General features: G+C 38.9%; 2 protein-coding genes across 5 annotated transcripts; one reads left to right on the forward strand and one right to left on the reverse strand.

Annotated features, from left to right (window-relative positions):
- The first annotated feature begins 2,791 nt into the window (after positions 1–2,791).
- Positions 2,792–12,703, forward strand: hpcal1 (hippocalcin-like 1). Of its 4 annotated transcripts, none has more exons than XM_089021766.1 (5): positions 2,792–3,122; positions 3,490–3,596; positions 7,682–8,178; positions 9,136–9,241; positions 10,149–12,703. In XM_089021766.1, exons 3-5 carry the CDS (start codon positions 7,801–7,803, stop codon positions 10,244–10,246), a joined length of 582 nt encoding a protein of 193 aa, XP_088877892.1. In that variant the 5' UTR covers positions 2,792–3,122; positions 3,490–3,596; positions 7,682–7,800; the 3' UTR covers positions 10,247–12,703. The 4 variants fall into 4 exon arrangements, with proteins under 4 accessions (XP_088877892.1, XP_088877894.1, XP_088877890.1 ...); XM_089021764.1 differs by lacking the exon at positions 2,792–3,122 and adding an exon at positions 3,326–3,407; XM_089021768.1 differs by lacking the exon at positions 3,490–3,596.
- On the reverse strand, positions 11,814–18,030 carry pdia6 (protein disulfide isomerase family A, member 6). The gene is made up of 13 exons (XM_089021763.1): positions 17,896–18,030; positions 17,458–17,602; positions 17,190–17,247; positions 16,211–16,337; positions 16,032–16,138; positions 15,829–15,959; positions 15,630–15,744; positions 15,397–15,537; positions 15,242–15,326; positions 14,215–14,287; positions 13,971–14,129; positions 13,070–13,166; positions 11,814–12,959 (listed from the first exon to the last, which is right to left on the reverse strand). Exons 1-13 carry the CDS (start codon positions 17,912–17,914, stop codon positions 12,885–12,887), a joined length of 1,332 nt encoding a protein of 443 aa, XP_088877889.1. The 5' UTR covers positions 17,915–18,030; the 3' UTR covers positions 11,814–12,884.
- Positions 18,031–18,324: the final 294 nt, after the last annotated feature.

Genomic DNA, 18,324 nt, shown 5'->3' on the forward strand with positions numbered 1-18,324 from the left:
CTTCCGACGTTTGGCGAGTACTCAGATGAGACTGAGTCGTCCGAATCCCGAGTGACTTTTATAAAGCAGTTACTGGGAGGAACGCTCAAAGTCCACTGTGACCTGCAGTGTGGAGGGACAAAGGCAAAAGGTTTGAAAAAGGGATACGTGTTGCTCAAAACAAAGGCTTACAACACAGATTTTTTTTCTGAAATCATTACAAAGCGGGGTCCTTAAGTCAATGGTTTGAAATGACTTTGCTGTTTGTTTGTTTTTTAACTCAATGTCTGTCCTTGACCAAAGTGGGTCAACCAATTAAAAAGGAACAATCGTGTACCGTTAACTCAGACAAGACAGACTTAAATGACATTTTTCTTCTGTATCTTTAAGCGCTTTTTATCTGGTGACAAATGTATTAGCTCAAATGAAACAATTGTTGTTCCAGTGTTGATCTATCATTGCCAGTCCTTGATTGCACTCAGTCCTTTACGTGATTCATCTGATTTTTTTTAAGGCCACACCCATGAAAACAAGCTTCACCATATGATACCAGAAAGTGTGTCGCCAAGATTAACCGAACAATCGGAAAGTAAGCGACACTTTAGTTTGGGTGTCATTGATTCTCACTAAATATTGAAAAAAAAAATGATTACTGTTTGGATTTTGGCTATTATTTGGCTGTGTCATTTTTGTCATGATTTAAATATTTTTTCAGTCCACTGAAATGAGATTAGATAAGATTTTTGGCAGTTCCTCATCAACACATTTGTCATATCAATAAAAAATCGTCGTAGGAACTGTAAAATCAGCCAAAAAAATTCAACCCACAGACGGGATACATAAATAATTCATACTTTTCAAAAACTTTCAAACGGTCCTCATGCAGACCTTTTTTAACGTTAAAAATAATAACCCAACATTTATTAACACTGACATTATGTGTACAAAAAAGGCATTTTTAATAGTACCTTGTTCTTGTGATGCTGCTTCCACCGCCACCAACCCAAAATGAAAACAGCCCCCCCGTCTAATTCAATACTAGCTAGAAAATGAACTTTGATCAACAAATATTCAAAGGTTCCTCTAAGGCTTTATTTGCTGTTCAGGCAAACATAAATAAACATTTATTTTAACTGTGTGCTATTTTTTTGTTCTCGATCCGTAAACCTAATTTTTAGTGGAAGCATATTTGTTAGCATCGTTTGGAAAATTTCATTTGATGTTTCTATTGACTGCCACCTTTGTGGTTTGGATCCAAAGCGGTGGGGGTTTGTCCTAGAATGGATGATAAACTACACTGTGTACGATTTATCTGAGTGATTCAATCAGGAGACGCTTGCATACTGTACGAACGGACATTTTTGGCACTAATTTGCTAATAATACACATTTGATTAAATTTAAGTTTAGATTCAGCCCATTGTATAAAATATTTGCTCAACTATAGTCTATTCTTGTGACGTAATTGACATACTTTAAGGGTGACTAAATGATTGGTCAAATCTAGAGGGGGTCAAACAGTGTCTGAAAGTCCAGACATTACCAAGTCATGTACAGAGTATCTGCCGTGTCATAAATCGCAATGTGCCCCTGCAGCAATATTGTTCTTCTATTTTATCAGAGAGAGGGAGATAACGCTTTTCAAACCTAATAAAAAATGATTGACAATCTAAGAAGACAGGACAAAGTTTATCATATATCTTCCATAGAAGGCTTGCATGCTATCGTGTTGTTACATATTGCATACAATCTTGTGCTCAGCTGCTCTGATTGTAGAAAAAAAGCTGTCCATTTTCTGTACTGCTAGTCCTCACTAGCAACACCTTTAAAAAAAAAATCTAATTAGGTAGTGAAATGTTTGTTTTTATAAATTAAAAAGGGTTTTTTTTAAATAAAATTTCAGGCACAATGCAACAAGTTTATGACAGCAACTACGAGCTAGCAAGACTTTACCCTTACCGAATCTAATCCTTTCCCATGCACTTACTTAGTATGACATGTACCTAAATCTAACATGAACTTTTTCACAGTCATGCTTTGGTGTTTGTGTTTCATTTCTAACATATTGTGCACCATAAAAAATCTACCATGATGTTAATAATGTTTCGGCTGGCGTGTTTTCTAAGCATAATACATAAAAACCAAATTTTCACATTAGTTGTGCTACAGGAAGTGGAGTTTGTTATTACAGTTTAACAATATCATTTTCGACAAGGGCTCAACTTGCAAAGCGGTGACCTCCTAAACTGTCAGATCACTTAGCACCCTCTTGTGGACAATTTTGGCAAACAAAAACTCCTGCTCGACTGAAATTGTCTTTTCCTTATAATTTTGAGGGTTTCTTTCCCCTTTTCAATACCAACTGTTATGTTTAATCCAACAGTGTGTGCCGCATGCACCTCATTCATGTATCTGCAATGCTAGTGTATGAAGTAGTGCCTTCACAGATGAAAATCACTTTTTCCCCCGACACTGCCCTGGAAGAAAACGTTTGTCTCATCGCAACCTCCCAACCCTCTTCGCCTTCAACTCTTGTTGTCATGGTAACAAAATGAGTCCTCCCAATTACCAAATGTGCAGTGAGCAATTGGTCATTTTGCACAAGATAATGATCTCCCCACATTTTGGTATAGCGCCATCCCTGCCTTCAGAAAGAATTAAACCTGCAGTGTGCTTACGGGAACAGGTGGCAGGCGTCAGACACACACGCACAGACACACACATAGTTAATTATTGATCCACTGACTGAAATACTGACATACACACCACACTTCCTGAAGTGTCTCAGCTGCACAATTGAAGCTATAGTCACATGTTGATGGTTAAAAACCCTCCACAATTTATTGTAGGGTGTTAAAATACAGTATATGAGTAGCTTTAAATCGTTTTTTTGTAGAGTTTGTGAACTACACATATTTATGAATTTGATGTAACAGTAAAGACTTGCTTTGTTGTAAAAATATTTATTTATAATGCACGCTGCTAAACTTTATTTTTTAATTCAGTTTTAGTTTTGTAATATTTTCTTCTCGTACGTGTTTTTAGACAGGGAGCTAATAATAGTCAACGGAGATAATTTTCCATCGGACGCTGCGACTTTTTCTCGGATGGAAGCAGCAAGCAGAGAGTGGAACGAACCATTCCGTGAGTAGGGGGGTTGGCAAATATGACTCAGTCACAATTTAAACAGACAACATTTCACCACTCTAAACATTCATTTTAACAACGTAGTAGTGAATTAAATCGCATAAAAACTCGTTATTTCACAAGGTGTTGTGATAAATCACGCGTACTTTGGGTCATATTTGAAAAGTAAATCCCATTGTTAAATTTTTGGTCGAGTCGGATGAAAATCGAGATCGTGCCACATCTTCCTGCAACCGTTAAAGGTTCTCAGCATCGCACGCAGATTGTAAATAGACAAACATCGTGAGTTGACAACATTTTTTCAACAACTTTTGAACATATATGTAATTACCCCCCCCCCCCCTTGTTTTGGTTGGATTCATAGAAGACGCTAAAGTTAATGGTGAATCCTATTCTGCTGAAGACGACGTAAAAGTGGACCGACCAAAGCGGACTTTTCTCCCGTGAAATTACCAAATCCTCCCGTTAAAGGTAACTTTTATTTCAGTATATTTCATAACAAACTTCTTGGGACGTCAAAGTCTTATTAAGTCTACGATCGGATGTCGTACCAGTTTTCTCCTCAAAAAGACACGATGGTAGTTTGAGGGTTACACCCATTGAAGACCAGACTGCACCACATTCCGATTTCTGTCAAGGCTGAGTGAATTCTTCAGTCCAATTATTTCATTTCAAATTCATATTATTGTGTTACGTTACAGTTGCTTACTTAAAAAAAGTGACGACTGGAAACCGTTATTACGCATCAACAAATAATTGGAAGGAAGTACAGTATCCTTTTTAGTTCGTTACTCTAGTGTCAAGCATCATTCGTAGGGTGGGGAAAAACATTTCAGGAAACAACAAATGTCATTCAGATTATTAATAACAAAGGCTAACTGCACTTTGCATAGTTATCAGATTGATGGAAGTCTTACGGAGAGTCAGAACATTTGATTTAGTCTTATTTGTGCTATCTAACCTCATGTTAAATTGTGACTGAAAAAAAAACACAATGGACAACGACTTTAGTCCACCCACACATTGCACCCACGTGAGTTCTTCCATCCAGCAATATTGTCCAGTTCACATCGAAACTACAAAGAATTGTAACATTATTGCGATTTGTGTTTCTTAACTCTGAGCCCTTTGGATGTGGGGGTCTTCAAACTACCCTCCAATGTCTACTAGTAAAGGTCATGGAAAATGCTTGTGGAACGCAAACAGAAAATGCGTGACGCAATCTCAAACCACAGGAGGGAAACGTTACATCTGACCCCGTGGTATTGGTCAGTTTATCTTAAGGTGAAATGTGACGTTTTTGAAATTAAAGTCACAATAATGATGGGAGGCAGTGACAAAACATTTCAAGAACATTGAACATCATAAGGTGCAACTGTGCAGTTTTTTTTTTTTTTTTGCAGGTCTCTGTGGTGCACACTTTTTTTTCCATTTCACTTTCTCAGAACTCATCTTCTGCTCTAAATCCAGTGTAAGCGTGACAGGTGTGACAGTCATTGCTGTTTGCCTTCTCTATCTTTTTTGTTAAATGCAGTTTCTGTGATCTGACTCTTGGTCGAGGCTGAGCAAATTTAGCTTATTTATAATTGTGTATTTTTTTTCGGAAAGTTGCTACCTATCTCAGACATGTTTTGTTACAACTGGCTCACAGTATGCTAGCAAGAGACTAGCTTAGTGGCAAATGTCAACAACCACGGTGCCGTGGACCATTACCGGCCTTTGGGTTATTTGGTACCAGGCGGCACAGAAAAAAAAAATAACTTCCATTTTATTTTATTTTAGAGTCTGAAAAAATATTTTATTTTGAAAAATTACCTTTGTTAGATCCATGTTTAGTATTACATTTCAAAAACACCAGTTTTCATGCAGATTATATCATATTAATTTTGTTGTACTTATCCAACACACACCCTCAATAGAAAAAAAAGTAGAAGCTTACCTGTTTTTTCGATTTTGGTCAGGTGACATTCGCAAAATGAGGGGAGTCCTTTGGTGTTGTGATGTCATTTTCAATCAACAAAAGTACAAAACAAAATGGCCGCCCTGGATAGTGACAAAAAAATGGGTGAATTATTTTCAGTCACATTGTAACAAATGCAATATTAATCAGAATGCCATATTTGGGCAAGTGTTGGCGCATTCATAAAAGTCTTATTCTGATGGATGGCAAAATCAGAATACGCAATGACATGCTAATTCCTATTTTTTTGCTATAGTATAGCTAGCTATCAATGTGTGGACTGGAATCTTGTGGCAGAATTGACTATTTTTGAAGCGCACACCTTATAAGGTTTGCTAGCTCATCTTTAAACAGTTATGAAAAAAAAGTCTTTGCATGACACCATATTAAAAAATAAATCTAAATGGTCTTCGGATCATCTTGGAAGTCTTTGGAGCTCAATTACCGTCATATTCATTAAGGCATGGCTAATTGTATTAGCGTATGCTAAATTCTGCATCATCTGTCCCGCAAGAGCCCCAGATTGGCTTTTTTGCATTGGCTCCCTTTTTCTTTGCTTCAGCACCACTATTCGGTTGCCGTAGCAACTGGTGTGTCAGGGGACCTCATCCCGAGCCAGCGCACGATGTTCTCCGTAGCACTTCAGAGAAAAGCACAAAGCGAGAAATGACACGAGAGCTCGTTTAGGCTTAATTTTTTTTTTTTTTTTTTTGGAAGACCAATTAGTTTCTAAAGCAATTCTGGGTTGACAGATTTCAGTAGGAGTGACTTAAAATGAAATTAAAGTTAAACAATAGCTCCCAATTGAACATTTTAATATTTTTAATCTGTTTTTTTTTTACTTGCTATCCCATCCCCTTGAAAAAAATATTAGATTTCACATTTTTTAAAATATAATTTATCGGTATATTATTTATCAAATTTCGGGCCATTATTATAACAATAATGGCGAGAATTTTCCAGAGTTGAACCCTTTCATGGTATTTCGTCAAACGGATGACACACCCGGCTCGGAAAGCGCCGTCATCTCTTGAGAGCAAAGTTGACGGGTTGAGGAAATACGGTAATGAGGATGGAAACAAAAGACAAGTGTCATTTGTTCTGTTCCCTTAATAAAATCATTCACATCGTTTGTTCTATTCATACGCTATGGTCGGAACGTCTCATTCATGCAATTAAATACAAATAAGACACTTTTCATTCACTCCAGATTATTATTTTTTTCCTTGATGAAGTCACATACAACAGTGGAATGTATTGACTTTAAACAAAAAAAAAAAGCCAATGAATGCCAGTCATGCTTTTTTTTCAGGGAAATGTCCTAATTTGGCCAAGCAGATGGTTGTACGATAAATGCAGTATATTTACAATGACTCATCCAATCCAAGCGCGGAAACAAGTGTGATTGTTTTTTCCTTTCATGCTCATTGACACCTGCACTACCTGTGATGCTGCCATCACACACTGATGCTGCTCATGAAGAGCCAATTATTTTCAAACTTCTTTCTTTTATTTTTATTCTTTTTTAGCTGGCACCCATAGCATCCACCTGAGTAATTTCAATCAAACAGCTTTTGCAAAAAAATATACATACTATATAATTACACCTATACACAGTACATATATACATACATAAAGATACATACACACACATATACACAAACACATATACATATATACACACACATATACATATATACACACACATATACACAAACACAAGTATACACACATATACACAAACACATATTCAGATTCATATACATACAAATATATGTAGATATATTTTTATATCTATACATATATAGGTATATGTATATATACATATACACACACATACATACATACATATATACATATAAAACACACACATATATACATATACAAATATATACATATAAAACATATATATATACACACATACATACCCATATATACATATACATATAAAACACACACATATATACATACACACATATACACAAACACATACATATATACACAGACATATACACAAACACATATTCAGATTCATATACATACAAATATATATGTATAGATATATTTTATATATATACATACTATATAAGTATAGGTATATATATACATATACATATACATATATACACACACACATACACATACATATAAAACACACATACATACATGCACACACACACACACACACACACACACACACACACACACACACACACACACAAATATACACAAACATATACACATATAAACACACATGCATACAAATATACACACACGCATACAAATATATACACACATGCATACTCATATACACACATGCATACACAAACACACATGCATACACATATACACACATGTATACACATTACACACAGACAACTTTTTCAGGGACAGCGGTTACTACGGCTGGAGAAATGGGTTATAGAGTACAAATACCACATGTATTTGTATTTTACATTCAAAAAAGTGAACTCATGATAAATCTGTTTGAGAAAAAGTGGTATTGATCATTGATTGAAACAATTAATTATTTTCCCATTTATATGCTATTTGATGGAGATATTGAGATTTGACTGTTCCATATGTTTCTCCACAGGAGTGCAGAAAACAAGGTAGTCGTCCCAATCCAAAGCACTGGGAGTGTCAAGAGCTTCCAGGAATAGTGTTAAAAATATCGCCCGAGCAATCATCCCCCGTCGACGGGACCGCTGCATCATGGGAAAACAAAACAGCAAACTCCGGCCCGAAGTGTTGAACGATTTACGAGAGAACACGGAGTTCACCGACCACGAGCTGCAGGAATGGTACCGCGGCTTCCTCAAGGACTGCCCCACGGGCCACCTGACCGTGGAAGAGTTCAAGAAGATCTACGCTAATTTTTTCCCTTACGGAGACGCCTCCAAGTTCGCCGAGCACGTTTTCCGCACGTTTGACACCAACGGTGACGCCACCATCGACTTCAGGGAGTTTATCATCGCCTTGAGCGTGACGTCACGTGGTGGGCTGGAGCAAAAACTGCGCTGGGCCTTTAGCATGTACGACCTCGATGGCAATGGTTACATTAGCCGGGCCGAAATGCTGGAGATCGTCCAGGTGAGATTTGTTTTTTACCTTATTGCACCCAAATGGTCAAAAAAAGTGCTTTTAACATTTTTTATTATTTATTAAATGATATTGATTTTCGTATTTTAACTCATTCACTACCAGATATGTGCAAAAATATGTCCACTCCGATGCCAGGGTTTTTGTCATTTTCACTCAAATTCCACACATTTTCACTCAAATTCCAGGACCCACAAAATATTAAGTTTTCGGACTACATAAACATTCAATATAGCGTTAGAAACCTGGAATTCTCTTCTTTCATGTGAAAAAAAGTTAATTACTAAATTATATGGGTCTGGAGTTATATGAGCTTGAAATGAGGGCGGCTGTCCAAAATACAATACATACATACAGATTTATATAGCGCTTTAACAACAGCTGAAGCCGGACAAAAGTGCTAACATGGACAAAAGACAAATGCAATCCCTTGCAATTTGCAAATCCCTTATGGAAGGGAAAACAACATTGCCAGAGGTCTGGCCAGGACGTTATCAGCACCCAAGCATGAAACAAATCCGGCGGGAATGGCGCTTTGCGTCATATTTTCAATTCCCGAATAAATTCGTGAATGGAAGTGAATAAGTTAAGTGTTTACACTGACATCATCATAAACATAATTCAGTTAAGAAATGAATCAGATATGATAAATGGACTTTGACGGACATGGGATGTCAAACACTGGTATTATTTTATCTGAATCCACCAGCATATTCTCTCGACATTCCAGAATTTGCCCTTTCCATGGTTATATTTACTCCTCCGCCATGGTGAGCTCAGCTGCCTGCGAGGTCGTATCAATATTGGCTTTAGAACTGCATCTGAGCTTTTTTTTTTTTTTTGGGTCGTCATCCAAGGCTGAGATTTTTTTTGTAACGATTTCCAAGGTTCTCGCTTGCATCATGGGGAAAAAATGTGAAATATGACTGAATCCCTCTTACATGGCAGGCCATTTATAAGATGGTTTCATCGGTGATGAAGATGCCCGAGGATGAATCCACACCAGAGAAGCGCACAGATAAGATCTTCAGACAGATGGACATCGACAACGACGGTGAGACTTGAATCAAAATCCGGGAGACTATTAGTGCGAAGGCAAATAGTTGTAAGTTCGACCCCTTAAAGGACAACCGACACCATTTTTTTGTTTCCTAACTGACATCAGAAAAACGTTTTATAGCATCTAAAATACCCAAAACACGCAGTATGATATTTTTAGTCAAATGCAAAACACCAAGAAAAACGACTTAAAGTGTGCTAAAACTGCAACAAAATGAGCTGCGAATTGGGGATTTTCAGAAAGTCCCGCCCCCAGTTCGTGACGTCATGCCTTGCTCCAGAATCAAAACATTGGCTTCAGAGAGTTCACATTCGGAGGAGATGCTTTCTTGCTACTCATCCAGTTATGAATATGATTCAAATAGTTCCGAAGAGGAAAGCATAAATGTTTGCAATCGATTAAAGAAGTTCTTCCATATCAATTCGAGCCGTCTGGACTCCAATGTAGCGCCCAGAAAATGCACAAAATGGCGCCCAAGCTCCGTTGGAAATAGGCTGATTTGTCTGCCGGGAATTTGTGTCGACTTCTTTATGGTGTTACCGCAATTGGTAGTAGTCTTGGTGCAACACACAACGATTCACCATCGAGGTTATTCATGTGTTTTCCTTCTAATTTCGCCATCAACACACAAAGTTTTCAGACCAAACAAAGTACCCAAAATGCATTGTGTGTCGCTTTCTCGGTCATGGGCGTTCCTGACGCGATGTCACGTCAGGCATCGGCATCAACTCGAAAACAAGACTTCCTGAATATTCAGCGCGAGTCTTAAGACATAAAATATAGCTATATGCGGTGAAATCTTTGTAAAATACGCTCAGTAGAAGTCATTTTACAAATTATGGACACAACTTGTCCGGCGGTGTCGGTTGTCCTTTAAGTGTTTGTGCCGTGTCACCAACAGGTCGTTTGTCCTTGGAGGAGTTCATCAAAGGTGCCAAGAGTGACCCGTCCATCGTTCGACTGCTGCAGTCCGATCAGGGAACCTCTCGTCAGTTCTGAAGCTAAAACGCATGTGCGCCCAAGCAGCACTCCATGACGTCTTATTGTTTACAAATCCGGGTTTCCAAAAATACCGTTGACGTTGAATGGTTAATTATTAACTCATTCACTGCCAGATATGTGCAAAAATGTGTCCACTCTGGTGCCAGGGTTTTTGTCATTGTCACTTGAATTCCAGGACCCAGAGGAATATTCAGTTTTAGGACTACATAAACATTCAATAGAGCGTTAGAAACCTTAGAGGCTCTTCTTTCAACAGAAAGAAAAAGATAATTGCTAAATTATATGGGTCTGGAGTTATATTAGCTTGAAATGACGGCAAATGTCCAAAATACAGGTAACATCCGACTCACGACCGAGTTCCATTCCGACCAAACGGTCGTAAGTCAAAATGGTCATAAGTCGAAATCCATTCAAAATGTTGAAGAGAGACTCTGAGGTTAAATGCCTTGCAAACTACCCCCTCTGGTGCCATCACACGGTCGATTGCTGTGCGAGCGTGAGATGCTGGCTGGCCAAAATTGTCAAACACGTTGCCGGCCTGTTAGCGCGTTGCAGTGCCAGGCGTAGATTAAAATTTTTAAAAAATGGAGGTCGTGGTCGTAAGTACGGGTGGTTGTAAGTTGAGCGGGTCGTAACTCGGATGTTACCTGTACAATGCAATACATACATATTGGTTTATATAGCGCTTTAAAAACAGCTGAAGCTGGAACAAAGCGCGAACATGGGAAAAAAACGGAAATGATGCTTCCTTGTGGAAGGGAAAAATATGCTCAGAGGTCTGACCATCGGCACCCAAGCATGAAAAAAACAAATACAATCGGGAATGGCGTTTTACGTCATATTTTCAATTCCTGAATGGCAGTGAATGAGTTAAACACACAAAAAGTGGCCATTTTGAGTCCAGATCGTTCTTTTTTTTGGAAATGCAGCTTTTCATCATTCTATTTTTGTGGCTTCTTATCTTGTGGACTGCTGCGCTTTTTTTCCTGCTGGGTACACATTTTTGATCCTGAAATGGACTTTATTCATCCTCTTAAAAAGTCAAGTGCCATATTAATATTTATATTGACTGGATTTCTCACATGGCAAGTATTAAAACTCTCGCTTTGTTACCATTCAGTGAGAACTCATCATATCGCTACGTTGAGATTTGATTCACTTCAACTGTTATCGCCCGGGAATGCTTTGAGGGCTGTTTAACACAGTCAAACCTCAGTTTTCGAACGTCTCCGTTCTCGATTAATTAGGTTTTCGACCCCAAAAAAATCTTTCTTTTATGACTCGGTTTCCAACTGAATCTCTGATGTCGACTTAACCGAGTGCACCTGAATGCACCATTTGACTCCCCTTTGCTTTCTTAGACGTCACTTCCTCATTCACAATTGAACGCTACACAAGCATACAGTGATACCTTGGCTTACAAACTTAATTGGTTCCCAGAAAGTGTGTGTAAGGCAAAAAGTGTGTATCCCAAACATTAATGTCCCATAGGAAACCATAAAAAATGAGAATAATCTGTTTTCAGGCCCCCATAAAACACAATTTTCTACTAAATAAGCCTTAAAAGTACAGAAAATATACCGGCTTTTATGTATAATAAATGTGATATTGTACTGTAATTAAAGAAATAAACTGTACTATATAATAAAGTCGTTTTATTTACCTATATGATGGTCAATGTCGTTCCCGTGCTTCTTGGTGATAATATCCTCACTAACACGGTCCCTGCGAGCTGCTTTTCGTGAATCCAAATCAAGTTTTTCAACCTCTTCTATTGCCTGAGACCGTTGCAGCCATTGTGGCGCTGTGTGTTTCTTGAAAACTAGTTCGTATGCCAAGATTATATTCTCCTCAAATTTAATGTTTGTAAGGCAAAAAATTCGTTAGCTAAAACAAGGTATCACTGTATTTGTATTGTTCAATCACGATAAACAAACCAAAAAAAAAAATCAGACATTTCTAATGGGAAATGTTTCAGTTGTCGAACTGGAACGGATTATGCTTAAAAACCGAGGTTTGACTGTACAGTATATGCCTTTTAGTATCGCATGCACTTTTGTGATATACTCAACGTCGTGACTTTAAATAGAGAGACCATGTCTGTTTTTTTTCATGTTTTATTATTGTAACAAATGTTTTCACACCATTGAAATAAAGTTTGTGTAAGAAAAATCTACACAATAACCCCCCCCCCCCATCCTGGCCCCCTTTTAATCCACTTAGATTTTTCACCCATTTGGGATTGGAAAACCAGGTAAAAGAAAAAAAAAAAGATATGATGTAGCAAGGAGTTTTGACGTTGGAGCGACGGTTCTCCATTTAAATACGGGACAAGAATCAACAGAAAGAAGTATAAAAAAAAACAATTGTTTTTTTAACACATCCAGCGGCAACGTTCAGAAGGTTCGTAAATCATTGACCCCCCCCCCCCCCCCCCCCCCCCCCCTCATCGTATGAGTATTTGACAAAAAAAATGGAGTATTTCAGTTACTGCGACCAACCTGGCCTTCCATTCTTCCACAGGAGAAAGGGGGGGAGGGGAGGAGGCACACGCGGGATCAGACTAGACCGCATCATCCGACGTCAACCAGCCTGGATTATAATCTGAGCCGCCTTTTGATTTGGATTCTGAGCTTCACAACTCAATTTTTTTGTCAAAGTCATCCTCCAAATCAACATCGCTCAGGTCGTATTCCTCTTCCTCTGGAAGCTGGTGGTGAGAGAAAAAGATGTTGTTGATTTATGACTGGAAATGAATCGGACATTTTGCGTTAGTCGGAATTTGTGATTGATTGATTTATCGCCCAGCCCGAATTTTACCTGTCCATCTTTTCCATCCCATGGTTCAGTCGATTGAATTTTGGGAATGGCGCCTCCTGCCAATGTGGCAGTTGAGCCTCGTCCTACAGAAAGTTCCCTGCAAACGATTCAGCAAATAATGTTTTTTTTGTGTCATTCCTGCTGTTAACACTTTCACTGCCATTCAGGAATTTATTCGGGAATAAAAAAATATGACGCGCAATCCCGAATTAGTTTTTTTTTTTCATGCTTGGGTGCTGAATAAAGCGCTGGCCATGGGCTCTGGCTATGTTTTTTCCCTTCCAGAAGGTGGCAGCATTTCCCTTTTTTTCCATGTTAATGCTTTGCTCCAGCATCAGCTGACGCATTAATATTGTTGTTTTATTTTTGCGAAAATGATGACGTATTTAGCTAAGATCTCCTGAATATTATGATTTTAAAGCAAGCAGAGGATGGTTTGAAAAGTTAGTGTGCCCTGTGTTTGGGATAGGTGCCAACACGCCCCGTGGCAGAGCGATAGAGAGATTTTTATGTACATATGTTGATGTTAAAAATTGGTGAAAATAAAAATAGAATATTACACATGACCTGCTCTAGTATTAAGTTTTTATCCGGTTTATGCGATGAAATAGTTAAAAAGTTGTTTTCTCGACTTTGAACGGATTAAGAATTTTTACATTGATTTTAATGGAAAGTGCTGTTTCGGTTTTTGAACAAATCGGTTTTCGGACAGGTTTCTGAAACAGATTATGGTCGAAAACAGAGGTATTGCTGTAGTCTAGGTTTTTTACGCTGCAGTGAATGTTTACATCATCCAAAAACTCAATGTTCTGTGGGTCCTGGAATTCAAATGACAATGACAAAAACCCTGGCAGTGAAATGGACATATTTTTGCAGTAAATGAGTTAAGTTGGAGCCTCACCTGAGGAAATCGTGAATGCCGCTTTCACTGAACGAGCCCTTGAGCAAGGCGAATTTCATCTTGCGCGAGTTGATGGCGGCCATGGCGGGATAACCGAAGCCGCCGATACCCAGCGAGGCTTCCAGCTCCATCTGACTGCCGGCTTCGGCCCACAGCCAGCTGATGAGGGGGTGGGGGGGAGGGGTGCGTTGATATGATTAAGTAATTTCTTTTTGGAGATCAAGAGTTTGGCTGTCGTTCTTACCCCCACATCTTCTTTTTGTACTTGTCGGCCATCTTTGTCATCACATCCAGGTAGCCGTTTCGTCCAGAGGCGCCTTTTTTTTTCAGATCAAACGGGACAAATATACTTGATCATAAAAATGTGCGAGTGTGGGTGGGACGAGGGGGTGACAATGACAATTCTGGCTGAAATCTTTATGAAAGATATTTACAAATAAAAAATCTGAAACTATATTTTACATTTATAAAGCACACTGAAAATCTCAAGACAAAAGGTCACATGATATGAGAAATTTACATTTTACCAATACTGTTTCAAAAAAATCAGTACCAGAAGCATAAAAAAATTAAAGCGCTGGGAATGTTTCTTCCCTTCCAGGAGGAGGCCATTTTTACAGCCACCCCTATTTCAAGATCATATAACTCCAGACCCATATCACTTAGGAATTAACTTTTTTTCCTTGATGAAAGAAGCGAGTCGAAGGTTTCTAACGCTGCAGTGAATGTTTTTGTAGTCCTAAAACTCAATATTTTCTGGGTCCTGCAATTTGAGTGAAAATGACAAAAACCCTGGCACTGGAATGGACACATATTTGCATATGCATATACTACAGCGATACCTCAGTTTTCAACCTTAATCTGTTTCAGAAACCTGTTCGAAAACCGATTTGTTCAAAAACCGAAACAGCACTTTCCATTAAAATCAATGTAAAAATTCTTAATCCGTTCAAAGTCTAGAAAACAACTTTTTAACTATTTCATCGCATAAACCGGATAAAAACTTAATACTAGAGCATGTAATGTGTAATATTCTATAAAAACAAACTTATTTTCACCAATTTTTAACATCAACATATGTACATAAAAATCTCTCTATCTCTCTGCCACGGGGCGTGTTGGCACCTATCCCAGCTGGTAGTGAATAAGCTACAAAAAAAATTATACTAAAAAAATCACTACATATGACTTGAGTTTGTATAGAGATTAACTGGTGAGTGACATGGGTGTCAGGGAACCAAAGTGCAGTTTGCCGGACACTATGGGCTCACCTGTGTCCAGGATGTGCGGCAATACACCGATGACGCACAGCTGACTGTCCTCGCAAGTCTTCTTCAGGACATCTTCGTTAATAATCTAGAAAAGAAGACATTTTCTTCCTTGAAGTTTGACGTTTGAGAAGGTCAAATCTCATTCGTTGACTGACCTCAAGCAATTCAGGAGCAGGGGCATTATCAGAAAACAGATCCAAGGCCCTCTCGATGATGTCGCCACGGGAACGACCACCCTGGTAGTCTTCGGGTTCCTCCCCTTTGCGGAAAATCTTAATGGTGGGGAAACCTCGGATCTGCAAACACAAAACGGAAAATTAGAGCCTCTTAAAGCAACGTTGTCGTGTTTAAAATATATATTTTTTTAAATTCCAAGTTTTAGACTCACCCCATAGCGGCCAGAAACACCTTGATGGACAGTCGCATCCACAGCTCCAAGGCGAACTTTGCCCTTTGTCTGCTCCTTGACGGCTGAAGCAGCGGCTGCCCATTCAGGCTCCAAGCTGACAATTGAAAAAAAAAGGACGTGATGACATCACTTTCCACATCAAAGGTGTTTTTTTCATAAAAACGAGTTCAAAACTTACTTCTTGCAGTGTCCACACCAGGGAGCAAAAAACTCCACCAACCACACGTCGTCGCTGTCCAGCACCATCTTGTCAAAGTTGTCATCAGTGAGCTCCACCACGTCATTTTTACCGCCACTCCCACCGCCACTCTGATAGGGAGTAAAGCATTACTTTTTCGCACTTTTTTGACACCTTAAAAGCTGCATTGACCCTGCTCGTACCTGTTTGCTGTATCCCGAGCTGCCAGAACTTCCACTTAGACGTTCTTTAACCAGAGTGCGCGCGGCATTCATGGCTCCATCCACGATGGCCTGGCTAGATCGTCCACCTGAAGATGGAGGAGGCGGTAAAAAAAGTTGTAAAGATCATTTCAAGTGAAATCTAAAAAAGACGGAAGTACCTTGATATTGTTCCGGTTTGTTCTTGTTGGCGCCAAAAATCTTGATCGTGGGGAAGCCGGAGATGCCATATTGGCTTCCCAAAGACTTGTGTTGATCTGCATCTACGGCACCGACCTTGACGATACCCTGAAAGAAAACAAAAGCAGGTAAATTTAAAAGACAACCGACACCAGAAAAACGTTTTATAGCATCTAAAATACCCAAAACACGCAGACTGATATTTTTAGTCAAATGAAAAACACCAAAAAAATGACTGAAACTTTCCCAAAACTACATCAAAATGCCCTCAGAAAGTTTCAGTTTCAGAAGGTCCCGCCCCCTTGTTCGTGACGTCACACCAGGAAGTCTTGCCTTGCTTGAGAATCAAAACAATGGCTTTAGATTCGGACAAAATGCTTTCTTGTTACTCATCCAGTTATGAGTATGATTCAAATAGTTCTGAAGAGGAAAGCATAAATGTTTGCAATCGATTAAAGAAGTCCTCCCATATCAATTCAAGCCGTCAGGACTCCAATGTAGCGTCCCAGAAAATGCACAAGATGGCGCCCAAGCTCTGTTGGAAATGGGCTGATTTGTCTACTGGGAATTTGTGTCAACTAGTATCCAATAGTAGTGTTGATGCAACACACATTGATTCACCATTTATGCGTTTTCCTTCTAATTTCGCCATCAACACAAAGTTTTCAGACCAAACAAAGTACCCAAAATGCATTGTGTGTCGCTTTCTCGGTCAGGGGCGTTCCTCCATGACGTCACATGGGGATCGTCATCAACTCGAAAACAAGACTTCCTGAATATTCAGCGCCAGTTTTAAAACGTACAATATAGCTATATGCAGTGGAATCTTTATAAAATACGCTCAGTAGAAGTCATTTGAAGTGATTTTACAAATTATGGACACTACAATTTTTCAAAATATGGGTATCACCACAATCCACAGTTGAAAGTCAAATGACTGTACACTGATGTCATGTTTACCTTGAGGGCCGTTGCTGCCTTCTTCCACTCTGGCGTTAAACTCTGACAATGGCCGCACCTGATAACGTCAAGGCATCAACATTAGTCACCTGTTTATGACAGTCAAGAGAACCATTTTTTCTAACAATGTACATGATACCAAAAAATATACATAATGAAGCTAGAGATATTACAATTAGTGGCCACAATAGACAAAATAGCATTTTTTTTTGTTGGGACACCACTAGACACTGTTATGTGCCGACCAAACTTGTGTTTGCACACTAACCAGGGAGCGTAGAATTCGATCAGCCATAAGCTGTCGCTTTGGATCACCTCTCGGTTGAAGTTGGACGGGGTCAATTCGACCACATCGTCGCTGGACGAATAAAAGGCTTGCACACGAAAAAGCAGCAAGCAGCACAACAACACCCCTGAAAGAAAATCCACAGCAACACGATCAGTACTTTTTTTTAGTTAGCTATTGATCTGTAGCACATTTAATCAGCAAATGAGTCGTTTTGAAACACATCTTATCACGCATTGGCACATGATTATATTTCGTAGAGTAAAGCTTTACCAGTGAAATTTGTATTGAATCAACGAGGCCTCACAATGACGCTTTCGTGATTCAAGCAAGCTAATCAGCCAAACTTAACGATTTCTTATTCAAAGAATCTCTGTGCCTTTTAATAAAGTAATTTCAAGGTTGTTTTGTTCCACTTACCAGGAAGTAACGGTTTCATTGTTTTAGCAGCGTTTACGTCTCCTCCTGCAGTTGCAAATACCACGGTTTGCTACTCTTGGTTCAGCAGCCTGAAATAGTCAGTGGAGGAGATTCACCGTGGCCCACGCTGATTGGCTGAAATCGGGTGATGTATATAAAAAACGAACGCCGATTGGCTGCAAAGAGAAGTTCCGAATTGCTGACCAATTGGAAGGCGCCGTGTAAGGTTTTTCAAGGAAGTATTTCATGCAAACAAATAAAGAAAAGTCAAAACACGGGAATGACGTTTAGCGATTAAAACACAGAGAAAACACCACAAAGGCTGATATGTCATGCATTGCTTTTCTGGAATACATTTGTAATTGTAACGTTTCAAGTCAATGTCCTTTGGTGCTATGAAAGGCTCCTGTCAATGAAATGTATTATTAT

The sequence above is a fragment of the Hippocampus bargibanti genome, linkage group LG19, assembly GCF_051943395.1.
Source record: "Hippocampus bargibanti isolate YZ-2025 linkage group LG19, ASM5194339v1, whole genome shotgun sequence".
NCBI lineage: Eukaryota > Metazoa > Chordata > Actinopteri > Syngnathiformes > Syngnathidae > Hippocampus > Hippocampus bargibanti.